Below are 27,248 nucleotides of genomic sequence, written 5' to 3'. Positions count from 1 at the left end.
GCCATCAAATTTCATTAATTAAAGAGTTGTTGGTGTGTCATCATCATCGTACATTTACCATGTATTTTACATTGTATCATTTACCATCATACAAGTAAACAGCAGAAGAATTATAATCAAAACTTGAAATTCAGAAGTGTTTTAGACTTGGGTTTGTGCCAGTGGTTTACAGAAGATGGCTGTGTTCTTGAGTGGAAAATACAACCATTCTACGTGCATTAATGTAAAAGCATTTCTATTGCACTGGGTAGAAATGAGAAATTCATGAGAAATTAAGAACTACAGCAGCTGAGTCAGCGGGAAAGAAAAACATATTTCTTAATGGGAAGTACAGAGATAACTAGGACCTTCCTCCATAAGGCTTACAAGAAAACCAGCTTTAAAATGTCAGCGGCTAGCATTTTACTTCTGTGTGATTTGGCAGTGTTGTACATTTGATACCTAATAATAGGAGTTAAAATTTGATGGGAGAGGTACTGCCTTTTATTGCAGATAGTAGGTTTCCTCACTGAAAACAAAGTGCAGTGCTTGGTCTTTTGCTAGGTGGACTGTTGCCCTAGATGTTCTTAGGGATCTTTTCCAACCAAAACATTTCTATCGGTAAGGTCAACCCATCAGAAGCTTCAGGAAAGAAGGGGACAGGGTCTGTGGTAATAGAACAAGGGGAAGTGGCTTTAAGCTCAAAGAGGGGAGATTTAGGTTAGATGTAAGGAAAACATCTTTTTTGGTGAGGGTGGTGAGGCACTGGAACGGGTTGCCCAGTGACGTGGTGGATGAACCATTCCTGGAGACTTTGAAGGCCAGGCTGGATCCTGCCCCGGGCACCCTGATCTAGCTGTGGTGTCCCTGTTCAGGCAGGGGAGCTGGACTAGGTGATCTTTGAAGGCCCATTCCAACTCCAAGGACTTACAATTCTATGGTTGCTTCCACTCACCTACCCCATCTCACTCACGTCAATTCCTTATGCTGGACGTCATCTGATCTCACCTGTCTACACTTCTACGGCAGCCTTCGTTGTTCAGGGCAATATTCAATATTAAATGTGAACAAAACGTGTTCCAACTGCAGAACAAAACATGAGAGGATGATGTTTCTATAGGAGCAACAGATGCTAAGCTCAGGGGCCGTTTTTACCCTCCTGTCAGAAAGCACAACCGCTTATTTTTAACCTTGAGGAAACGTAGAGCTTCCTTTGCCGAACTGTATCTCTGCATGACTGAATTCCAGCTGCGGAGCCGTTCCGGCACCGCTAGAACCCCTCTGCTGCTGCCCACTGCAGACAACCTTTTGCCTTTGGGCCGCGGCGGATCGGAAGACGCGCTCTCCTATCTGTGCAAACACGCGCTGCGCGAGGCGACGCCGCGAGCCGCCCCCCAGCTCCGAGCCGTCTCGGCCGAAGAACACTGCCGACAAACTTCTGCCTCCGCTTTCCCGCCACCCCGGGCCCCGCCCCGCCCGCTGCCCCGGGGCACCGCCCGGCCGGCGGGGAAGTACGCCGCTCCGCTCCGCCCGGCCCCTCCGCAGCCGCTGGCCGCCGCCCGTCCTCCTTGCCTTCCCCTCCCTCTTGCCCCGCCCCGTCCCGTCCCGTACCCCTTCTCCCGCTCCGGGCCGCGGCAGAGCAGCAGAGCGGCAGGACGGAGCCATGTCTCACGGGGCGCGAGTGATCCGCACCGGGGTGAGCAGCGCGGGGCCCGCCGCGCCGCCGTCGGCCGCCGCCTCCTCGTCGGCGGGCTCGGACGCGGAGCTGCTGGACGGCGCCTATTTCCGCTCGTGTGCCGGCATGCTGAAGGTGGCCCAGATGGTACGAAGCCGGTCAGGGGCGGGTGGCCTCGGGACCCTCGGCCCGTCCCGGGGCGCCTCCGGGGCGGCGGGTAACGGCGGTTTTTGCTCTGGAGCTCTCGCAGCTGGCGGGAGGAGGAGGGAGCCGGGTTTCTCTCAGGACGCCGAGTGCGAACTCCCGTCAGAAGCAGCCTCCGCTTTTCGTTCGCTGGTGGAGACAGACGTGTGTCAGCCTGGGGGAACGCTGCTTGTGTGCAGTGCCGCGCTGCGCTGCTGGGACATCGAAGCCAGTGGCGATGTTGAGCGGTGGCAACTCTTTGTTGTTAATCGTAATTTTGGCACAGCAGCGTGAAGGCATCGGGTGCTGCACGTCAGCGGTCCGTTAGCTGTGGTAAGTTTTGGGAGAGGAGGCCAAGGGCCGCCTGCGAGGCCGGGGTCGGGGTGAGCGCCTGGGCCAGGAGTGGTGAGGTATCACCTGCAGCAGGAACTGGGGAAACGCTGAGCATTTGTACTGTAGTTGTCCCTCACTGTGAGTTCGGCTCTGTAGGAGAGTCAGCAGCTGTCTGCTGTGTTCTCTTCTCTTGGGTTGTTCCCAATCCATCATGAGGATCTGGAGCGTCTTTCCAGGAGATAAAAACGATGCTCTTTTGAATGCACGTCTCCATTGCCAGTGACCCTGCGGTCCTGGAACTGTAGCCTTGTGCTTTGCTGACTAACTAGAAGCCCGCTTATCTTTTTCTCTTTGCCACTGTAGAGAGCACAATACCTTTTATGGACTAGAAGGACATAGTCCTCTCTGCTGTCCATCCTGATGTGTCTTCACTACACTTCCTACTTGTTACTCTCACAAGCGCATGTATTTGTGCTGAAGTTTCAATTTTGGTGTGCATGGAAAGTGTGGAGTGTGTGCTTGACATACTTTACATTCTTTAATGTAACATATGTAAATGTATTTTAATGTATATAAGTGTATGTAATAGTGTAATATTTAACGTATCTTATATGAAATAATATTTTCTGAATGCTGATCAATATCATTAGAATTTCACCTAGTGGTTTTCTGTGCTGATTTGACAAGCTCCCATGAGCCCTCTCCCAACTTTACCCTTTTGCATTTTTCTGCATTCCAGCTTGCTTATAAATAACATCAGTAGAAATTACTTCAGCTATCCAAGGAACTTTGGGCAGGTTAAACTTTTCTGATGCATTATCTTGGTAATGTATTCTTCTCAAACAGTTTTCAAAGAAAACAAAATGTGTGTGCTGCAATATGTAGAAATGACCAAGACAAGCTAGTTTTAGGTCATCTCCTCAACATTCATCTAAAATTCATCTTTTCTCAAAGATTATTTTCACTATATCTATGAATCTGCTTTTATTAGCATGCAGTTCTTCTGGTGTTGTTTGATCAGAATTCTCTGTGATGAAACTGTAAACATTGCTGGATTAATGTTAGTGGGGATGGTGGTACTGCAGGCTTCTTATGAAGGAGAGCCATTATTCAGACAGAGGACAAAGGTAAGTTGTTTTCAGATAGACATATGACGTGCTTCATAGAGTATACCTAGAGGCTTCTGAATGGTTCTAGTTATGAAGAAGGAGCACTACTGCATCTCTTTTCTCCTTCTTCCTCAATCCCCTTTGCCAAGAAATAAATGATACGAGAGAGAACAAGAAGCAAACATTTTTATTTCTTCATTTATAGTAATGCTAACGGCTGTTTGCAAGCCCCAAAATTAGCATAAATAATTTGATTGTGTGCATGAAATTATTCTAATAGATGGCATCAGCATGCCAGGATAATTGTACCAAGGAAACAGAAGATAATGTCACAGGTTTTCTTCTGTGAGAAGGATCTTAACACAAGCCTTAAAATTCAGCAGCCTCATGCAAGATGAGGAGCTTGTCCAGGAATCTGATCATTACTGACTCCATGTTACCAATTCATTCCCTTTAAATTCTTCTGGGTGATTTGAAAGCTTGTGTTGGCTGTAGCATCTAGTATAGATTGAAATTAGGAATTAAAAAGCATGTTTCATGCCTGTGAGCCTACGTACATTCCTTTATTTTGCATAATTACAGCTCTGAGAAGGTAATGCATTTTCTGCATTGAGTTCCTGACTTTCAAATATGCGAGGAATGCTCTATGTAGGTATTTTGAAAATATAGTGGAGGAGAAAAATAGTTTGTTACTTGTGCACTTTACATAGTAATAAGGCAGTTTCACAGCTGTTTTTCATGTATGACCATCACTAATGTTAATAGGGACTCCATTTTCAAAATCCAGTCTGAATTGATGTGCTTTTAACAAGAAGTTACGACGTATCTTCAGCTTCTGCCTTCAACTGGTCTAGTTTGAATACTGCTCTTCCTTCTGTTCCTTCTTTCATTCTTTTTTGTGCTTGCACTTTTGCCAGTACCTTTTGTACTCCGGGTGTTACGTGCGGGATTGTGCCGTGGTTCAGGCTGTGGGAGATTCAGGTTGGACGTTAGGAAATACTACTTCTCTGCAAGGGTGGTCAGGCACTGGAATGGGCTGCCCAGGGAGGTGGTGGAGCCACTGAGCCTGGAGGTGTTCAAGGAACGTTTGGATGTTGTGTTGAGGGATATGGTTAAGTGAGAATAGTTGGTGATGGGTGGATGGTTGGACTGGATGATCTTGTAGGTCTTTTCCAACCTTGGTGATTCTGTGATTCTAGAGCAAGTGCAAGGGTGTGTGTCTCTGTGTGCACAGTCCATGTGACTACAAGGGCTACATTTGACATGAAGCCAGCTTGGCGAAATTGCTACATGTGGCACTTTTCAGTACACCCCACTGACAGTGCTTTGAAGCATGTTTGATCTGTGTTCATGCTACTGCTGGCTTATTTTATTGCAGGACTTTCTGGGTACTTAGAAAGAACCGGGTAGTTTTCAAAAGGTATCAGGAAACCTTTTGAGGTCTCCTGTGCCCTTGGAGACTGTTTGGAGCTGTTGTGTGCAAGAAGAGACATCACAGCACCGTGCTTCTGTAGGTCTCAGACTTCTGAAACCATTCCAGGATTGTTCCTTGCTTCTGGATCCTGAGGGGAGTGGAGGTGGCCTGTGGCCTCTCTGCCCCTACTTCAAGATGGGCCAAGGTAACTGTGACCAGAGTCCAGACTGAGGGAGGATGTCCCCACAATAAGGCCATTGCTACTGAGCAGACAGCGGTTCTGGCACAGCAAGCACAGCCATAGTATACAGTGTTTTAACCTAAAGACCATCTTATTCAATCTGAATCAGGAAAGAGCAGTTTCACCAGACACGAGAAGAAGAAATCTTCTCAAAGCTGGGGAAAATAGAATAAACCCAATGGAAGTTGGCTTAACAGCATCGTTTTTAACTCGTTAAAGTTGCTAAGGCAATAGTTAAAGTCTGCTGAGTAAATATTTCATTTCCCAAGTGTCGACAAAAGCAGTTGCAATTCTTGATATCTGAACAGCCCACCAGGCAGCCTCTGAACAGCACTGAAGTTTGCTGAAATTCTTTGGATTATTATATACAAACATACAGTTGAATAATGGTGTTCAAGGGAATATTAATACATCTCATGCAGAAAGCCAAAAAAACGTTGGTAGCTAGATTGTTAGAGCCAAGATCAACTTCTAAATGTGCAGGATGATATCAGCCAAACTTCCTGGGGAGCTGCATTTGGAAGATGTTAAAATATGAGAAGAAAGCAAGATCTGTTCGTGGAAGATAAAAACTCCTAGTCAAAAGCATTGATTTAGAAAAAGGAAATGCACAAAAGCAAATGCTGTTGGAGTAGCTCTCCAATCGCTCCAGTCTTTTAACTTGATCCCCAAACTTCTTTTGTCTATGGAATCGATTGAAGTAAATGATCTAGTTCTTTGCAGCAGTGTGTTACTGCAGATGTATGACTTTGCTTGTGTGGTAATAAGACTGTTTAGTTAGGAGATATGTGCAGAGATGCTGAAATGGTAAACTTTTATCCTACCTAGACCGTACTTTCAACTTTCTCCAGCAATTACTCTGTCCGTAGTTCTTCCAAAGGAAAACAGTGGTCAGAAGTAACAAGCTTGGCTGAAAGTTGCCAGATGCGGACCTGCCAAGCTTACACTCAAACAGGTCTGTGTTCTGCTTGTCTCTTCATCCCAGCTGATAAGAGAAGACAGGAAAAATGCTGCTGTTCTAGCTAACAGTGATATCTTGATGTATTATACAAAAAGTCTTATTGGAGGCATTTGATGAAGTAGTGGATAAAGTAATAGAGGAGGAAATGTGTGAGCGTCCTCAGCCTGCAACTGTGTGACAAATGACTGGCTAAAGAATAAGGAATTGAATTTATTTTTTAATTTTAGCAGCAAAGTTGTTATTCTCAGGCCCAGGTCAGACACGTGTATTGTAGGTGCCCATTGCTGTTCTGCTAGATGTTGCAGTGAAGGGACCTCGCTTGGCATGCTGGCCATAGAGATAGAAGTTTGTCTATGTCGTGGGTGGCTCAAAAGTAAACAAGAGCATTTGAGTGAGGAATGCCCAAGCCTTTTAATTAAAACCCATCGGTCTGGGAAGTCCTGTTATTTACACTCTGAGATCACCGCAACAGGCTGGCTTGGCCAGGCGTACTTTTTCCATTCCACTGCTCAGGGTGGCCATACAGTTTCTGCCCAGGTATTTGCATATGAGCTGGGAGCAGACAGCATGTTCCCTGGGTGCTAAGTAATGCTTGGTGGTAGGCTGACATGGTTTTATTTGATGGGTCAAAACTTCAGAGGCAACGGCAGTGGAAGGAATTTTCTCTGTGCTGCCATTCTCAGCTGCAGTGATGCAGCTGTTTGCAAGATTGTGCAATATGCCAAATGAGGGAACTGATGTAGCTTTACTTCAACTCTCCTTCACTTTTCTTCTTCCATAAGAGATTTGAGGGAATGGTGCAGCCACAGAGACTATTGTCAGGAGCAGCCAGAGTCTGGGATAGAATGGCAGGAGCTGCAGAAGGATGAATTGGTTCCACATGCTTCAAGTCACAAGCTAAGATTTCAGTCCTTTTCTGTTATTTGTTGTTGTTGTTAGGGAAAGGTTTAATTACTTGGGTTACTCTCTGTCTAATTGTTCAATTTCTATGTTTTTCAGCAGAAAAAAAAAAAAAAAGAAAATAGTGAATTATTCAACTGCTCTGGAAGGTTAAAAAGTCGAGCCCAGAATATTGCTGTTTTTAAATAGTAGGAAATCTCTGTTCCAAATATATCAGTGAATGCATTATTTCTTTCCAGAAGAGGCTACCTGCAAGCATGGAATTGGAGCTATTGTGCCTTGCTCACTTGGCCAATCCATTAGGATTTGTTGTAATACATTCATGGCATGTAGTGCTCTTCGTGTAGCTGTGACTGAATAAGGTCTAGTAAGTACATTTTCTGAAACCAGAAAAAACAGGAAGTGAAGCCTAGAAATTTACCACATCTCCTGAGATGTGTTTAGCATGCTTGGAAGAGCAGAGTGAAGTATTGGCAGTGGTTTTCTGGCGCATGTGTTTCACAGGAAGTTAGATTTGCAGTAGCGTTTTGAAATCTCTATCAGGTGTGTATGGTGTCTGTGGGTTGTCAGATGTGAAAAGCATGGATTCTTACTGCTCTGTGACCTTCCTAAGAAGTGCTAATGTGCCATATCCCCTCTCCTCTCCCTTTGGAGACAGTGTCCCTTTGAATATCTGCTTCTCCTACCACAGAGAAACGAAAACCAGTGGTTCAGTTCAGTGCAAGTGTGGTCTTTAAATAACTCAGAGCCTAAAAATGTTGAAAATTCCCTTGTTGAGCAGATCCTGCACCTGCAGCCCTGGAACAATCCATGTGTCTCATCATGATCACGGGAGCCGTGGACATACCTCAGTGAGGGCAGTGTGCCTGACCACGATGACGTTAGGTAACAGCTCCACATTGCCTGCACGAAGCAGTATCGGCCCCACAAGCCAGACAGCGTTTGGCTGCTATGAGTGAGTGTTTCCTCCGCTCCCCTCCCTTGGGTGTACTTGTAGGGCATTCTCTCAGTCCTGTGGCTGAGCCTCTCCTTTGCACTGCTGTCACATCACGTGCACTGTGGGCTTGTCCTCCTCTTTTGTGGTGAGATGTAAAGTATACAGCAGCCAGAAATTGCTGCTCTCTTTGTGCAGAGATCAAACTTGAAAATTGCTGTGATTTTCTTCCACACACCTGCGTGCTTCATCTGTTCTGCATAACTCAGATTCCAAAGGAATCATTACAGCTGAAATAATTTTCTACACTGCAATGCTGGGAATTTGATGAATACAATGGCAAGTATAGGAGTGTCTGACTGGCCCAAGCCATGTGGCTGCAGCCTTCAAAGCTACAGCAAATTGATTTGCTGTTCTTGTACTTAGGGCTTCTTCTGCTCATAGCTTGACACAAGGAAAATGGAGTGTGACAAAGACAAGATTGAGAAGCTGCTTCAAGAGGAATTTTCTTGGGATGTTGTTTAGTTTTATTGCAGTACCATTTCTGAGTTCATGAAACAAACACTGACAGCTGGAAGGGAAAGAGACCTGAGATCATCAGTAGCAACTGCAGAACTGCAGAAAGGCTTTGGATACTGTCCTGTAAGTCTGTAATCACGTTCACCCGAAACTGGGAAGGCCACTTGAAGAGGTCTCTCATCTACAAGGGAAAAACCCAGTCCCAGCTGCTCTTTGTCACCTGCTGGCTAATTGAGCCTTTTGTAGATAGCTTGAGCGTGGCTTCCTAGTAGCAAGGGCAGTGCCATCCCTGGGTGTTAGTGTGAGCTGCCAGGCAGTGGTGCCTTTGGGAAATCTCAGCTATTATCTCATCACCCTTCACTTCTTGTGCCTTGCCAAGCACAAAGTGTGTGCGCTTAGGCCCTGTCTAATCCATCAACTGGGTTGTGATAATGCTGGTTGATGTGGAAATAGTCACAGTGTTAGTATTTTGGGGAACACTCACCTGTATTTTTCCTGATTTAAAAAAAAAAAAAAATGATGTACCAGCACAGCTAACAACATAGACTTCAGTGATGCTAACAGTCTCCTTTTGTTTGAGGAGACCTTGCTTAAGGCTCCGCCGTGGCTCGCACAGCCTTTGCTGAAGATGACAGATACAGGCTTTTTAACAGCTCTCAGTGCGATTGCCAGATGTCAGTGTGGTATTCTCTGGGGCTGGGAAAAGAGATGGCAGGTGCTAACTGAAGATTCGAGTCAGCCAAGCAATAAATGCCTCAGACAATGAGAATGAGTTGTGTTGTGAGCAGCATCCATAAGGAGAGGGATGAACAAATTGCTTGCTGAGGGTTACAGGCACAGACACCGAGACTGTCCTGAGCAGTTTGCAAGGTGCTCCTTATCTCAGTAGCAGTTTTAATGAAGATGAGACTCCATATGCTTTTCATTTTTTGTGCACCTGGTTTGATAGATTAGTAGGGAGTTGTTTGCCACAAGGTGCTGGTTTTGTGTTGTATGTTCCCATTTGAGCTTAAAGTAGTTGTGCCCTGCTAGACGTGTATTGGATATCCAGATCAAGTAGGAAGCTTTGCAGTTGTGGTTGTGCAGTTTGTTTGTTAGCCATGAACACCACTGGGCTTCATGCAGACAGACAGTCTGAGCCAGGCTTGGCTGGCCAGCCAGCATGGGCTCCTCTGTAGGTGGTACTGCCAGGCGTGATTGCTGCATGTGTTTTCAAACAGCCATGACCTTTACGTACAAGAGCTCTTTAGCTCACAAGTATGGATTAAGCTCTTCCTACATTGTGTCTTACTTATAATATGGGGCTTCGTTAGCTGTCTAAAGGGCAAACAGTACAACTCAGTGTACACTGAGAATGGTTCAGAATGGTGGTTTCAGAGGTACCTCACTCCTCCTCCAAGTATTTCTTCTTGGCAAGCTGAGAGGAAGTAATACAGGTGAGCTGAGCTGGGAGAGACTGCTGGAGTGGGTGGCTGTTCTGCTGGGGCTGTTGCATGTACAAGGAGTAACATGTTCACGAAGTATACGGGTCTTCTGGCCTTGCCCAGGACAGCATCTCTAGGATTTGTGGGTGCCTAGAAAGGCATAAGGCTTCTTTGAGAGCTAGAAGGAAAGCAGTTACCTTTTCCAGAGTTAAAATCCTGCTAGAACGTTTGCTGCATTTAGAATTCTGGCCATATCCTATGCAGAGATGTAGAAAGTTAGCTGTGCTATTAATAATCTTTTGCAATGAGTTTTATATGTTTTGGGAATTGTTTGTGACTTGAATATGGCACTTGTGTGCTGTTACTCAATTATGACTTCACATATCGCTGCAGTAATATGAGTTTTGCACGAATGTTTTTACATAGATTGCAAAAACTTGCTGGTAATGATTTTACAGTTGGAGCGTTTTAAACTGAATTTGATTTATAAAACAAAGCAGAACCTAAATCTTTTAGTATTGGTTTAGAGAGAAAAGAAATAAAGTTACGAGCCTCTTGATAACGATCTTGCTTTGCTCTTTTAAATTAATTCACTGCTAGATGAGACTGTAGCATGTTCTTTGCCGTATAACGGTGAAGTTCTCAGCTTTCAGTTAATGAAGTGCAGTCCAGTGTGGTGTCTTTCAGTGCAGCATGGTGTGGTGGTGCAGGCAGCTTTGGGGTGTGAGGCAGGGAGCTGGCTGAGGTGACAGAGGTGGGACTGATGTGTTGCTTGCACTGTGCTGTGCAGTAGGTGTGACTTCGCTGGTCGTTACAGAGAATTGCTTTTTCAGTAATGGTGGCTACCATCCTGCAACAGGGGCTCTTTATTGCTGTCATTCACATGCTGGTTCTGTGATTACCTCACATCCTTTGCTATCGCCAGGGCGTGTGCCAGAACAGATAAATAACTTATTAATAAGTGAAGAATACAGCTTCCTTGTACTGAGGCTTGTCCTCTTATCTGAGTCTTAGAGGGTCAAATAAGATTATTTTGTCGTCTTCTCACCCTCCCACCATTCCTATCTTCAGTAAATAGCTGAGGATGGCAGTGCACAAGAGAAGTCACTTATCAGAGACCAGGCAGCCTCCTTATTTTAGCAAACCAGCCAGACAAGAGGAAATCTGCCCAGACACAGGGGCTGAGAGACTGTTGTGCAACCAAAGACTGACTGCTTCACAGATCCATGCACTTGAAGATTGCTGATTTCATCTGTCATTAGGGAGGTTTTAGCTGGACTGGGTTCTTTATCATGTTTTCCTTTTCTGAATCTTTCTAGTGTGTGCTTGGCTGTTAGACCTCCCTTTTCCTTTGGAAGAAGAAGATTTTGGTTACGGCATCAGTCAGCTTTGTTGCTTAAATTAGCTGAACTGGTGTTGCATGAATTATGCTTGTGACCTTGACCTGAGCTTTGTCTATCTTACAGCTTTGTGAGTAAGAGTAACAGTAACAGTTCAAAAAACCGTTTGATTCTCTCCAGAAGTATGTAATTAATAATATACATATTGCTTCACCGTGTTGTGGTGTCACATTCATAAATACACAAAATGTGGTAGTACTGCTGCAGTCAGTGACAGCTCTTCTCTGTGCGGGACACCTAAACAGGACATGGCTGTCCTCATTGGCATGCTTAGGATGGAAAATTCCACATTCCATTTTGACCAGTGTCACAAGCTAAAAGCTTTGACTTTTTTCATTCAAATAAAAGAAGCATTTAGCTCTTATTATATTGCTTTCTTTAAAAAGACTAATAAAACTTGGTGTGAGTCACCACTGTCCCTTACTCCAAATCTGAAGACAGACAGCTTCTGTGCAGTTGTTTGCACGGAACTTGGGTAAGTTCTAAGAGAGGAGGAATTAGATGGAGGAGGGAGATTGAAGCGGTACAGAGGTTCACCAGTTCTTCACCAAGTGCAGTGGAGAAGTCTCCTTTCACTGCTGTTTACAGCATTCAAGGGAAGAAGGAAAAAAAAAAAAAAAAAAAAAAAAAAGGCTATATCTGTCTTCTAGAGAATCAAATTCCTTTCCAAAGAAGGATGGAAAATAAAAGCTTTTTTGGTATTTCACACGTTATCAGCTACAAGCTGGGGGCTGGTAAACCAGAGCTGCTGTCTACAGTATTGGTACGGATGTAGTGGCATGCTGAGTCCTGTCCCCTGCCCTCTTTCCCCTGAAAGAGGGGACAACGTCTCGTTTCCCTGTGCACCTGCTTAGTGAATGGCACTTTGGTAGTGGGCTTCTGAGGCTTCTAGTTTCGTGAGCACCTTGGCTGGCGCTGCCCCCTGAATGGAATATCCTTGTTTCTTCTCCCAGCTGCTTATTTCATTCCCTCTGTCACCTTTCCTCTTGCACTGGCACCATTGTTGTGTTCTTGCACTAATTATAGAACAGATAACAGCTGGAAAAACAATTCATACACAGGGGAGGACATAAACACAGGCAGAGTCATTGTGTTGCTGTGTCAGTTCTTCAGTTTTTTTTACCTCACAATACTCTGTGCTGGTACTGCACAAAGTGGCTGAGTAGAAAGGCTAGGAATTGCTTTTGGCATTGACAGCTTTGGCTTAAATGCATCAAACTATATCCCTCTGGAAATATTTTTATTTACCTAATTGCAATGCATGTCCTGATGCAAGGGCATGGGGAAGATACCTAGGATATATTAAAAGAGGGAAATGTTGTGTTTTCAGATGCATGAAGAGAAATTTGGATTCTTTGGAAAGAATGAGATACAGAAGAGAGGAAGTACAGAGTATCATATAGGGAATGAAGAAGACAGAGGAATAGTAAGAAGAAAAGAAGGAAAAAATCCATGGAATTAAAAAAACTTCTTGTGGGAGAGCAGAGCAGAGGGGAGTATAGCCAAGAAAGAAAAGAAGATACGCAGAGAAAAGCAAGGAAGTGGTTTTATAGCACATAGTAAAATAAATGGAAAGATGATGCAGTGATGGGTAGATTATATGTGTCCATGTTTGTGTCATGGTATTACTCGAAATCTTTGAGATAAGAGTTAGTGTTTCTCCAGAACTGGGTATCTTGATGCAGATTTGCTTCCTATCTACCTTATCTTTCTTCCCAGCAGTTTAGCTGGCATTTCACATCTTATTTTTTATATAGCAAAAGAAAACTATTACTTATATCTAAAAGTCACATGTAAGACAGCAGTTTTGACCTATCAGTTCAGGATATGATCTTGAGACTTTGAAGAATTAGGGTTTTAGTACTGCTGCTGGTAGTACAGCAGCAGCTGGAAGTCCCAGGCCTTGACAGCCAATGAAGTGAGCTGACCATGGCCAAGAGCCAGACACCCACCTGGCTCTCATGTGCTCCCTTTTCCTCTGGGATGGAGAGCAGATAGAAATGCTTCTTGTGGATTTTGATAATGATGGTTTCATAAGGAAAGCAAACGCTGTGCTTGAAAGCAAAGCAAAAAGAGGAATTTGTTCACTTAATCCCCATTGACAGGCGGATGGCATGTCACTTGCTGGAGAGCAGGCTCTCAGCACTCATAATGGTTGCTTGGTAAGACAGAGGCAATGGCCACAAACATCATCCCGTCCTCTGAGTGTGTTGCTGAGCACTACATCACATGGCCTGGAATATCCTGGGGGCCGCCTGGGGCAGCTGGCTCGGCCACATCCCCTGCCAACCTCTTGCCCACACCCAGCCTTCTTGCTCTGTGTAATGCAGTTAGAAGGCTTTGCTACTGTGTGAGCACTGCTCAGCAATAGGCAAAACACTGATGTGCTATCAACACTTTTCTAACCACAGAGGCAAAGCGCAGCGCCCTATCAGCTACTGTGCAGGAAGTTAACTCCTTCCCAGCCAGACCCAGTACACAGCCACTGTCCTGGGTGCTGTGCACACATAGTGGGAAAGGGTAACCCTTACTCCATGGGCATTATTGGAGTAGTGAAAGAACAGCTAGATACAGGCCAGTGATAATGCGTGGGAAAGAACAGTTAGGAGCAGTCAAGAGGACAAACAGAGGCCTGAACTTTGCAGCTTATGTTTCCAGTTTGAAAACAGGAGTCCATTTGGGATGTATTTGGGGTGTTTTCTTTGCAACATGTGATATCAGGGTTTACTGTAAGTAAGTGATAGTGATATCCTTAATTGAATAATACATGCTTGCACAAAGCTAGCTGATGTTAAGCAAAACACACTTGTCTTAATTGTCTGATACTAAGCAAAATATACTTGATGCTAAGCAGATCATCCTTTATCTACTCATGGAGCTCAGTATATAATTGTTATCTAGGTCAGTGTGGTTGCCTTCTCCAGTATATCACCCTACAAGGAATTTACTACTTGGTTAGAAAAACAGGGAGCAAAGATATAAAGAATTGCTCATCATTGCTAAATGAGCTATGGAAAACTGCCAACTCGAAAAAAGGAGGGCAATCTGTGGTCATGAAGAAGACAACTGTTTGCTTCATCCCTGAGGGTCTTGAGACCACCACCCAAAATCACCGAGCATGTGCAAGGAGGCAGGACCCTATGTTAATCATTTTGGAGAGGGTTACTGAGTATGTGCATACTGCCCAGGGGAAGCCTTTGCACATGTAACACAAGTAACATATAAGCTGAAGGTCTTTTGTGCAAGGTATGCATGGTTAGGGTGGAGATAACCTCTTGCACATCCAACTTTGTAAGTAAAGAATGCCTGCTTATCAACACCACATTGGAGTCCTTAGAGTTAGTGAGTTTATTCCTGGATTTCAGATGGCAGTAGTCAGGAAACTGACACTAATTACTATTTTACAGTAAGCTAGGATACTCATTTTTATTAATTGTGTGGAGTAATGGCAATGAATCAACCCAAAAGCAACTCCAAGAGACCAATCTTTTTCTACTCTTTTACTTGTTCCCTGAAATCTCCATTGGACTTCTTAGGAATTTTTTCATATATTATTAATTCACGCTTATCTGTTGCATCAATCTATTGGTGGATTTTGTTTGTTTAGTTTTGTTTGCTGTTGTTGTTGCTGCTCCATTTTGGTTTTTGTAGATATCTATTCTCATTTAAACTATAAATGAAAACAGTCATCTTGACCTAGGGTCATAAGCGTCTTGATTGTTTATTTGCAGTGTTCAACATTTTGCCTTGTTTTATATGTCTGAAGTGTTTGGAAGGTGAAGAACTTTAGCACGAGTCTTTAGGAATAGCACAAAGCTGTGCCAGGGAAGGTTCAGACTGGACATTAGAAAAAAAATGTATACTGTGAGGGTGTTCAAACACTGAACAGGCTTTCTATAGAGGTGATTGGTAACCTGTGTGTCTGTCAGTGCTCAAGAAGCATTTGGACAGTGCCCTCAGTAACATGCTTTAACCTTCATTTAGCCTGAACTGGTCAGACAGTTGAACTTCATGGTCTTTCAGTGTTGCTTCCAACTGAGCTATTCTATTCTATTAGCCCTTATTTGGTGAATGGGGGAATTGAAGCACAAAATCACGTAATTTACTCAAATCTAAACAGTAATAAGGTTACAAAACTGAGATTGGAACTCAAGAGGCACTGATGTTCAATTCCTCCCATCTTCTGTCAGTGTTTGTCTGTGGAAGTGTGTCTCTAATGCTCAGAACAGCAAGCTTTCTTTTATAGCATGTTGTCAGTATTGGAGATCATGCTGGATTTATATTTGTGCAGGTAGCTGTGTCTGAAGAAAATTTAGTTCTCTCCAAACGTTGCGAAAGAATTAAGTATTGGTAATAAAGTCAGAGCTTTATTTATTACATCTATTAAGGTGGGACAGTAGAAAAAGATTGTACAAGGCACTTGCACAGATTTATTCTTGGGCTATAAAATTGCTCTGTGGTCACATAAACTACAGTCTTTTACCACATGATCAGACCTGCTTCAAGTGTCATTGCTGGAGCAGGAGATTGGACCAGATGACCTCCAGAAGTCCCTTCTAGCCTCAGTCTTCTTGTGATTTTTGCTATGAGCACCCAACACATAAGTGGATCACGCCTTTCATTTCCTGCATGGTTAAAACAAGCATGCAGCCGCAGCTCCTCTCTTTCCTGTCAGCCCTAGTTATGTCTGATTAGCATGGCTGTGGCTGGCTCATTCAGCAAGTGAAGCCACAGCAGAGAGTAGAGCAGGTCTTAAGCCTTGCCCTCACTGAGTAAAGGCAGCAGCAGCAGCATAAACCCTGGTCCCCGATCTGAGGATCAGATCTCCCAAGATATGTCCCACCTCCCGTTAATGCACACTAAAAATCTGTGCTCATTCATCCTTTTTTAGGGGATGTGGATTGGCTTTTGAAGGAAGACTGTATTAGGCAAAAGCTAAGTGTTTAATTTTTGGTAGAGCTAAGCTCACTTCAAATCAGTGCGGTGTTTAGGCTTGGGAGCTTATGTCACTGCTATTCAAGGGCTAGCATTTTCCGCAGGCACATTGCAGAGGAGATGGTTGACTTTTCTCCAGCTCAAAATAGAGAAGAGAATGTGGACTCTTTCTATCTTTCTTGTGTAGTGTCTGTTCTCTCTGGTAAGGTGTTGAGTGCCTTCTGGCAGCTGCTGATTGCCTTTAGCTCATGTTGGCTTCATTGGGAGATGGTTGCTGAAATATCCCGGTGTTCCTGAAGTCTTAATGACTCAACTATAATATCTGGTTCAATGGAAAGTCATGAAGTTTAAGCTAATCAACTTTTGTGAAACAGGATAAATATGGAGCTTGACTTAAACCCCAGAATCGTCCCTTGAAGTTGATTGATGCCTATTTTCTTTGTGTTGCTTTTCAGAAACCAGAAAACATATCAGTAATGTCCTGCAACACATCTCTCACCCATTGAGTAATGCAGGTCAGAAGCCTGCTTACATTTTGTGCAGTGCGTTGAAATTTTCCTGATGCTGACCAACCTTTACCTCATTCTTCTGGTGTGACTGGCCTGCTGGCTGGGGGTCCGAATCTGCTGCTTTCACAATCTGAAATATTATATTGAAATGGAAATGGCAGTGCTCTCAAATTTTTGTGCCCCTAGGTTTTGTTTTCAAGATGTATTAACCTGTTCCACTGAGCTCAGATGCGTAAAGAATGCTCATAACATTTCATCACTTTGCCATTCATTTCTCTCTCCATGTATATTTATTTATCTACATGTGGTCTGTGCCACAAACTGACTTCTGAGGTGTATATATGAAACCGTATCTCAGACAGTTACATGTTAATCATTTTACCACTCACTCAGCAAGTTTTCTGGAAACAGAAATTACAGAGATAAAATTGAGATATAGTTATTGCCTGTATATGGTATCAGTATATTGTGATAAATTCTGATACCTGGTGAAGAAACTTTGGTATTTGCCACTTTTTAAAAGGAAAGGTAAAATTCTGTGGCTCTCCTTGCTACATTGGTTACTATTCCGTTTTTTTAATGGATGATTTTTTAACTCTGAATGTACCTGCCAGCCATACGGGCAGTGTTGTGCGGTTAGCATGGTATAGCATTGTATAAACTTCTTGATCCTGTCCCATTTGTGCCTGTCCTGTGGAACAGCATTACATGCCTCTGATCAGAGAACCCTCTTGAGAATTTGTGTGTAAATCTTGTGCTGGGAAATTTATTTTAAGAAAGGAAATATTTGAGAGAAATGCAACTTCCCCATGGTTATTTCTTCCTACCTATGGGGGGAACTGAAGCACACCTGAAAGCAAGAAGGGAGAAGTCTTTGCTAATTGTTTTGGTCATCATTTTAATTGAGAATTGGCACTTGGAATGGAAGGCACATTTGTTAAATCCAAGTTTCTGCCATGTTCTTAGGAGCTGGTCAGATGTTTTTTTTCCCTTGGATCTTCTGAGGAATGCAACTCCTCAGAGGAGTTTTCTGATCTTGTCTTTGGATGGCTCTCCTTTGTGCTTGTTCTGAAATTTTTATACCTGCTATCTAAAAGGAAGGAAAAGAAACCTTTATGCTTCCCTGCTTTCAACTTACAAAGCTTAGCAACTGGATATGGTAATGTTTAAAGTAAGTAAGGCTTACCAGTGCTGCTTATTCAGATGGTAGCTATATTTCAGGGCCCCAGTCCTTCTTACCCTTTGTATACAGTAAAAAAGTTGATAAAGGAAATGGTTCAAGTGTGAAATGAGCTAATAGGCAGATTCAACATTTCTGTGAACTGGCTCTCCTTTTTTGTTCTGTACAGTGTAAAAACTGAAGAGCGGTCACTGTAAAAGCACCTGAATAAGAGAGACTCCTTTTAGCCTTTGGTGTTTAGACAGCCATTGTCCTCATCCCATCATGAATTATGGGCAGGATTCAGCACTTGCTGTGATTTTGTTGTTGAGTCTTACTTCAGAATTAAATTTCACTGAGTGTTATTTTCATTTTCTTCTTGAATTATTAGGAGCGTGTATCCTGTATCACTGCAAATGATCTCATAGACAGTATGGTAAATGACCTGCTGATCTCCACCTGACAGTTCAGGTCATCCAGCAGCTCAGTCAGGTGTCTCAGCTCAGCTGACATTAAGATTCAGGGAGCTGAGATGTCAACCTGAGCCAACCTGGCTTCTGCTTCCCGTCATTTCTGTGCAGCCCTAACTACTCCCTTGTTCTCCCTCACTTGGGGGAGATCATTAAAATGATCTTAAAATTCAAGAACTTGGCTTGGAAGTAGGAAATGCTGAATTTTATAGAGCATTTCCTTCTCTTCTATGAAATGTAACATCTCTGAAATCTCCACCATACTTCAAATGCAAGACTTTGTGCATTTAGGATTACCCAGTGGCTAAGCTGTGAGACCTGAGTTGGGAGGCAGAGAATAGGCATGATGCACCTATTAGAAGCACCAAACAGATGGGATGCTGCCAGTGTTGAACTCCCAAACTAGAGGGCAGAAACTAGTTGGGGAGGCACGGACTGACCTGTATCATACATTTTGAAAGGTAGGAAAAAAAAACAATCTGACACCCAAACAACATAGTTCAGATTCTTCCTGCTGTATGTTTGACCCAATTCCACCTGCTTAGGTGGATAGGCTTAAACAGAACACACTCCCAGGTGCAAGCAAAACCTCTATTATACTTCACAATAAATTGTTATTTTGACCAAACTCTGTCCAAACAACCGCATCATGTTGTGACAATGAATTGGCTCTTTTGGAGGAAGAATCTGAGCTATGTTATTTGGGTGTTGGGGTTTTTTTTCCTTTTCATTTTAATTAAACGGTAATGGATGGAGTTGATTAGGAGTTTGAAGGATGATTATACGTGCAGTACTGAAGTGCAGGCTTCCTCAGAATTATTTTTTTTTATGTCTTGAAGAAACATTTAAAGTGTGAATCATTACTGTTCCTGTCTGGTTTGGGGTGAGCTGAAAATTACAGAGGCTGAAAATGCATGTTACCAAAGTCTGTAATAATAAAATATTTGGCTGTATCCTGGGTAGATTTTTTTTCAATCAGCCATGCTAGGCAGGTCCTTTGCAAGCCTACAAGTAACAGAAGTTGTGGCTTTATGTGACACTGTTAACGTAGTAAAACTTTTGAAAGGTTTCTTGACATGGTTACATCATTTCCTACCTTGCGATCTACTGATACCTCTGCTGCAAAGGTGATAGAAAAAGAGGAGTGAAATTGTTATCTCAGTTACAGCCAGCACCCACCAAACAGAACTAAAGGTGTTTATGGCATATTCGTTTTTACAGCATTCAGTGATTTCAGCTGCAGTGAACCATCCGTGTCCTTTTGAAATTCCATAGGGTTTATGTCCTCCAGTTGCTGCTGCAACCCCAGGCATTCAGCACCTGTTCTCTATTTGAGACCTCTTGTTTTGTAATACAGACTTCTTCAGTTTGGATCCCACAGGCTGTCTGGGACCGTTGCTTTCTTTTTAGCAGTTGGCTCTTTCTCAGCTTTGAACATTTTTGTGCCTGTTACTTTGTCCTCCATTTTGTTGGGACCATCCAGTTTACTCTGGATGATTTGCCTTCTGTTTCTAAATGACATATTGTTGTGTTTGAAGTCATCTTCGTAGATGCTCTAAAAACCTCTAGTGTGTCTTTTGTCTTTCAGATCTCACTGCTGGTTGGATTCATCAGTGTAAATAATTCTCAGTGGACAGATTACAGTGCATACAGCTACTTTCAGATTGTTACAATGTGTGACTTGGTTATGATTTTGTTCTTCTACATAATCCACATTTTCAGAATCTACAGGACGCTCACTTGTGTTAGCTGGCCACTTGCGGTAAGTCTTCATTTTTTGCTTCTCTTGTGGGTTGATGTCTGGATTACTTGGTTCATTTTCTTGTGCTGTCACATGTTGATAGGCTCTCTTTCATGTACAAATCCCTTTGCTGCTTTTGTTACTAGTGTTCAGTTTAAAAGATACTGTAATTCTAAGTCTTTAAGCTGACTTGAATCAGATCCTTCTCTCCTTCATACAGATATAAATCCAGATTTGCTCCAGTGAAGGCAATAGGGTTATTCTGAGACAACTGGAAAAAGGTGTCAGCAGATGGGCCCTAACTCTGGCCATTTATAGTAGCTACACGTTTGCTAGAGTACCAATACACTACATTAGAATTTATGTAGTACATCCTGTCCCAAAATAAAGTTTACATGTGCTATTTAAGTCAAATGTGACTCTTTTTGGTATGGTTATAGGTAACTGAAACAATAGCGAGAAATAGGATCCTCAGCCTGACTGCTCATAGCCTGGCCTTCGCTAGGAACTTCCTGCAGGATATCCTACCTCATTCCACCATTTCCCCTGTACATCCATCTCTTATATCCTAGCAGAGAACTAACAAGCACCACTGAAAATGGGAAACCTGAACTTCCGCAACAGCTTTGATTAGATCAGCTAACAGAAAAGTCATCTGGCCTGGTGTGGGATCACAGATTTTAGTAACCTCTGACTACATCTCTCTTGGATGCATAGTGACCTGTTAATCCCACAGAGAAAGAGCTAAAGGGGTGAGGAAAGCCAAACAGAAAGATGTAGAGGAAGTTTTGAAATTCAAGAAGTGTTTGAATGGCTTTTCAAGAAAGCTATGTAAATAGTTTACGGAGGTGAGGTAGCAGTTTATTTTACTTCTAAGCAAAGAAAAAAAGTAAATTCTTTTTAATGGAGACTTGCAACACTTTTTAAAATATGTACCTCTAGTATTTGTTTCTAGAAAGTACTTCTGTCCTTATTTAGAGATAATATGTTTGCATGGAAGAAGGAATGAGTTTTGTAAAGCAATATTTAATGTGTGAATTGTTGTAACTCTGCCACTTTGACCTTTTGATTCACTTCCTTTTGTTTTTCTTATCTGTTTGTTCATTTCAAAATGTTCCACAGTGCAATGGTGAACTTAAGGCACTTCAGTTTGTGTCTATTTAGTTTCAGATAGCCTTAACAAAATGGGATGCTTATACATTCCGTTTGTGTTCAAAGGAGGCTATAAAGATGGAGAAGGCTCTGGAGGGCAAGGTGTGTGAGTTTGCTTGGCACAGAGCGCAGGAGCTGAGGGGAGGCCTGATGGTGGCTGCAGCTGCTCACAGGGGGCAGAGAGGCAGCACTGAGCTCTGCTCTGTGTGACAGACACGAGAGAACGGAGCTGTGCCAGGGGAGTCAGGTTGGGAGTTAGGGACAGGGTCTGTGCCAGAGGGCGGTGGGCATGGAGCAGCCTGCCAAGGGCTGTGGGCGCTGAGTGCCGGAGCTCAAGGTGCATTTGGACTGTGCTCTCAGACACTGGGTTTGGGTTTTGGGTGGTGCTGTGAGGAGCCAGGGGTTGGACTTGAGATATTCTGTGATTCCCTGGTTTTACAACCACCTCCTTTTTGGTCAAATATTTTAGTATCTTTGGAACAGAATTGAAAAGCCTGTAAGAGACTTTGGGAAACTAGGATTAGTGTTTGGCTGAGTTTCCTGGCAAGATCCCTGCATTGCAATCAGAGGTGTGCCTTACAATCAGTAAAGCTGTGGTGGTTGAGGAGGTTGTTCTGTAACGACAACTTTTAAAGCTGCAAAAGCATTTTTGCAGAATTGCACTGTCCTGGTCCTGCTAGGGGTTCATTCTCTACATGATATGGCCTTTGATAATTCACTTACAGCTTGTCTCCATCCCTTGGGTTCTGTGAAAGTTGTAGGCTTTTTTTTTTTTGCTGTAATCTATTACATTGCTGTAATAGATGTCTCTAAGAAAGAAACAGCATACTTGATTTGCCTGCTGCGATGTGGACTAATCAGAGGAGACTTGTAATAGAAATGCTTTATTCTAGCAAAAACAGGGGTTATGATCTTGATCACCTGAAACGAGGTTACAAGGGGAAAGTAATTTGTAGTCTGAGAACCTGCTTTAGGGAAGGATCCTCTTCAGTTGTTTAAAAATCTGAGCAGAGGGAAACTTTGGTATGGTTTGACAGACTATTTCTCCTCTGGAATTTCCTTGAACAATTTCCTTTTGGGTCTATATATTCTGTGTTTTTGTTTGAGAAGGAATCTCCTGTCTCCCTTACACGTGGTGTTTGCCTGGCTCATGCTGGTAGTGCAGTACAAAATCAGTAAGCACATATCCCACCAGGACACCCCACCACACAATGTTCTGAAGACCTGTATTGATTGATGTAACCCTCGTGAGGATTCAAAACACAAATCCACAGATGACTCTGGGCACTGTGAGGCAAAATTGACTCCTAGGGTGATATTTGTCACACCAGAGAAAATCTAGAATGTAGTGCCTCAGTGCTCTCAGAAAAAAAAATGTTGCATCACGTTTGATTTACTACATTACTAAGCTGCAGCTTGCAAGACTTGGGCAGCTTTTCTGGAACCTGATGTTGCTTATGAATGTCTGCATAGTTGTGCTTTTTGTGTTTTCTCTCCTGTTTCTAGGCTTGGTTGATGTAAGAAAGTTGTTAGTAAATCCAGCTTATTTTCTGATTAGAAATAGAAGCACTTGCATTTCCTCTGCTACTCATTGCTATTTCATGTATGTAGGCTAGAGAAACGTGCCCCCAAGGCTTCTTCCTTTCCTCAGAATGGTGTCTTTGAGTAAATTGCATTCTTGGTACAATAAAGATACATGTTTTTTCCCCCCATATTGTACCATACTGAATGAAAAAGATGGAGTCCATACCCACTAAGTAGATTTTATTCCAGTGACATTTAGTAGAGCTGCAGATTGGTCTTTCCCTTTCAAACAGAAACCTGTCAGTTGTTTTTTATGTTTTTCTCTTTCTTTATTTTTTTAACTTTGAGTAACCACTGCCAATTTGTTCTGATTCTGATGGTTACTGAAATGCTTTTCTGGTAAGTTTTCCTTCTGAAGCAATCTATGCTTGTCTTTACAGGAATTTCTCCATTATTTAATTGGTACAATTCTGCTTCTCATTGCATCAATTGTAGCAGCATCGAAGAGTTACAATTTGACTGGACTAGTGGCTGGAGCGGTAAGGACTTGTTTATTAGTCTTGATGCTTTTTTTTGCAATGTAAGTTGAGTGCTAGAAATCTATTGCTTGTCACTTTGATTTCTTACAGACTTGTCTTGCTTGTTTCTTGGTTGGTGTACTGTCTTCTATCTCATTTCAGTGATTGTTCTGTAACATAACACCAACAAAAAGGTTTCGTGAGACTTCAGTCTCACCACTAAAATGAATATGTGTTGAAACAAAAAGCTTTAGCTTTAACACGTAAAGACAAATGTGTTTGGGGGAAGAATTAAGACAATTTAGGTTTGACAAATGGCTGTTGTAACAACTGCAAGTTAGCATTTCACCCTAGTCTTCTGCATTTGCCATGTTCTGCACCTGAAACAGAGATTATTTCTCCTGAGCTAAAACCCTTTGTCATCCTGGGTCTATGTATTGGATGATGTATTCTGTCTCTGGCTGAAGTGTTGTTCAGAGACACAAGTTTTGAATGTGGACAACAGAACTTAAAATGCAATGCAACTAGGATAAAGGGTTGCTTTCACAAGCTTGGTCCCAATGATTATTTGTAGATGCAGATGGAGAAGGAGACACTTATTTATCTGGCAGATGACAAATAAAGACTGGTCTGAATGGGGTTTGCCAAAAGAGCAAAAATCAGAGGTGTCAGAATAAGTCTTTTCTTTAACGCAGTGTCCTAATGAGAAGTCTAGCAGGTGGGACACTGTGTAGGTGTCCAGCTTTTTCTCCCTACTCTATAAGATTTTCAGTCATTGGTTTGACAAGGCGTAAGCTGCTATTATACTATGGTAACTATTTTTTTTTTAGCACATTGGCAGAATGGCAGTAAAATATAACTTCATTTTTGGCCTGTTAACATCATAAAATACATAGTTGAATATACAGGAGTCCATACATTCATGGATTATGTGTCATCTAATGGTAAGTATTTGTGGTTTGTCTGTTTTTTCATTCAGACGTTTGGATTCCTAGCTACAGTCCTTTGTGTTTTAAGCATATGGTCATCCTACAAGGTTTCTTGCATCACGCAGTCAACAAGTAAGTATCATGCTTCGTGCCAGCCAAAATGCTTCTCGAAATGAATATTTATATTTTCCCATGGCAGTATCTGCCTGGGAGGATTTATTAACAGCCTATTCCTTGTTACTCAAAATTACTCACAAAGCAGTAATTCTACACTTTGGTCAACATATGTGTCACAGCTACTGACAACTTTTCACAGCTAACTAGTGGAGCAAAATAACTTGCCTCTAGCAAGTATCGGTGCTGTCTCATCTTCCACACCCCCCTGCCCTCCCACCAAAACAAGGTTTCCTGTGCGTTCTTTAATCAAGTAAATTCATTTGTTTGTGGTGGTGCAAGTGACACTGTCTTCCTTTTCTAAGATGCAGCTGTATGACTCCTCCATCTCAGCAAGATTTCTGCCTTACAAAATACTATACTACAGAGGACCGTCCATCACTGAGGAGAGAGCACGGGTGTTTTGTTATTAGCCTGGACAGTCAGTGGCTTTTGAAGATCTACTTGAAGTTTTATGCAAAATAATGTTATGAACCAAAGTTTTTTTGTTGCCCTCATCCAAAGAAGTTTACTTCCCCCCCAGAAGAAGCACATAATGGAGAACCATATTTTTTCTGAGCTTTACAGAGAAATGCTGCTTCTGTTTCTCAAGCTGGGCTGCAGTCATTTCCAGCTATTTGCAGTAAGTGCCTTTAAAACTCATTCGGAGAGTTGTTTGGTTCTCTTTTCAAAGGGATGGAAAAAAGTGCTTCTGATTTCCTCCATCTGTTTACAGAAGGGAAATACTGCAAATTTCTGCCTGATTCTTAACTTCCAAGGCTGGTTTTTCAACAAAGGAACTGTTACAAACTGATTTGTGAATGGATAAGCTGACCCAAGTTCAGAACCATGGAATGTTTCCAACAGCAGCTCAGCCCTATCAAAAATTACGAACTGCAACTTGTGTAAATCATTGCAAATACTCCCTTCTAGCCCTGGCAGTATACGATGAAATCAGATCCATCAAAAATTATTATTAAAAAATTCTCTCAGCCAAATACAGGAAATACATACTCAAGAATAAGCTTTAATGGTTTGCGGGATCTTTTTCTTTCCTTTTCGTAAATAGTTGTTGGTGGAATGGACATTTTCTGTGCATTTCCTTGATGTTATTCTCTTTGGAATCTAATGGTTTTTATGGAAAGCCCATCGCAAATAGTGCAGCGTGCTTCTTTCTCTCTCTCACATGTGGCTTCTTGTTCCTTCTGACTCTGCTGGAATCCATGTTTTCAGAGCCTGGACAGAGTTTTTTCCAACCTGATGTTGTTATGAAGCTGTTTGTAAATTTAAGATGGAGACAACGCTGCTATTTTCTTGGCACTTCTATCTTTCTGACCTTTTGCAGTCCATTTCTGGTGAGCTGGAAACTTTTGGCAGAAAAAAGTGAAGCTCAAGTTCTCTTCCTTGGTGCTCTTCCCTTTCGTGTCTTGTTGTGAAGCAGAACTTGCATTTGTGAGCTGGTCTTTTCTGTGAGGACAATTGCAGGACAGTGGAGCGCGTTTCAGCAAAATAAAATAAAATAAAAAATCAGGATTTATATATTTTACCTGACCCAGACTGGAGGAAAGAAGCATTTTCTGGCCTGCTCTTCATTTTTCTACCTGTCCTAAATTCTGCAAAAATGCTGCTAATTAATTTAATGATTGGCTTTCGAGAAATGTTTTTGTGCCCCATAGCACATCAACATACATTGCCGATTGTTATGTATGGGTCTCTGCAGTGATTTTTTATTTTATTTTATTTCTTTTTCACTCTTGGACAAGAGAAATGGGCCAACTTCTAAAGTTCTAAGAATCTTGGTAAAGTGAAAAGAACTGAGCAGACAACCAGGAAAGGCAGGAATCTCACTTCTTGTGGTGCATGGTTTCTGTGATTCTTATTGCTTTCTTTCCCTGAGTGACTTAAAACAACACAGAACAGGAAACAGTTTGAATGCATAGAAGTCTACTTCTTGTGGATCAAGAAACCTGTGTTCACTCCAAGACAAACTGCTTCAACATGAATACAGAAGGTTATTCAAATCTTACTGTGATTGAAAAGACTGCAGAAGATTATGATAAAAATATATGTGGCTTGATTTTTATTTGGCACTAAGGGTGGTTGTTCACTGGTTCCCCTGCCAAGACTGACTTAGCCACAGTTTTTGGAAATCAGCACCCTGACTTCAGTTTGGATTGACATGGTAGGTATTTAAGGAAACAATCTCTTCTTTCCCATGGGAGAACAAGAAAGTGCTGTTTCTGACAGTAGCACTGTTGCCTCTGGAGAATGCTGCTCGGATAGGTATTGGGCACCTTCCACAGGCTTTCGCCCATCTTGGCAATCCAAAGGAAAACAAGTGTTCAGTTGCATTTAGCATGAATGAGCTGAGTGCACAGAGCTTGTGGCAATGGGGAGATGCATCTGCTAAGGCTGGGCTTGGGGCTGAGCTTGTGGTGAAGAACAGGCTGTTTCAACGCTCTGCTGGAACCTTGCCCCTCTCTGCACTGCATACTCATCTCTATCTTTTTTTTTCAGTCTACCTCTTGACTCTGTCCCTTGCTACTATTTGGGGAGGGGGGGGAGGAACCTTTACAGGGAATTTCTTGCAATCCAACCACCAAAGGATTTCTGGATGACACAGTCTGATCACCCAAAGAATCTGTTTTGTTGCACTTGTTTACACTGGATGAAGAGACAAAGTTCCCTTCTAGGTTATGTACCCATCAACAGGCATAAGATATGCCTGTAGCTTTTGTTGTTGAGACACTGCTGGGTTCATAGACCTACCAGAAGCTCTTAAAGCAGGATGCTTTTAGGCTGGAAAGCTGACATTTGCTGATATAACTTCCTCACTTCTCCCAGATACTTGTGAAACATGTCTACCAGAAAATGCACAGCTTTTGGTGATATCAAAACCTACTAGCAGAACTTTGAATGACAGCTCTGTCTGACAGACACTTTGGCACCTCACTACTGTACCTATGCCAGCAAAAGCATTTTAACTTTCCTTCAGTGTCAGCCTTGTTCTGAAAGCTCCATCTGTCTTTGACTTTGTCAAATATGAGATTCCAGCTGTTTTAAAAATAAACTATGTATGTTCGCTA

General features: G+C 42.6%; 1 protein-coding gene across 1 annotated transcript; it reads left to right on the top strand.

Moving 5' to 3' along the window:
• Positions 1–1,589: 1,589 nt before the first annotated feature.
• LOC122189876 (CKLF-like MARVEL transmembrane domain-containing protein 7) lies at positions 1,590–27,248 on the top strand. The gene is made up of 5 exons (XM_042889355.1): positions 1,590–1,801; positions 19,734–19,907; positions 23,003–23,101; positions 24,060–24,141; positions 24,489–27,248. Exons 1-5 carry the CDS (start codon positions 1,643–1,645, stop codon positions 24,500–24,502), a joined length of 528 nt encoding a protein of 175 aa, XP_042745289.1. The 5' UTR covers positions 1,590–1,642; the 3' UTR covers positions 24,503–27,248.

This window comes from Lagopus leucura, unplaced genomic scaffold (assembly GCF_019238085.1).
Source record: "Lagopus leucura isolate 7727_CA_CO unplaced genomic scaffold, USGS_WTPT01 Super-Scaffold_100157, whole genome shotgun sequence".
In the NCBI taxonomy this organism is placed as follows: Eukaryota; Metazoa; Chordata; class Aves; order Galliformes; family Phasianidae; genus Lagopus; species Lagopus leucura.
Note: the sequence above shows the minus strand (reverse complement) of the source record. Positions and strands in the feature narration are given on the sequence as shown.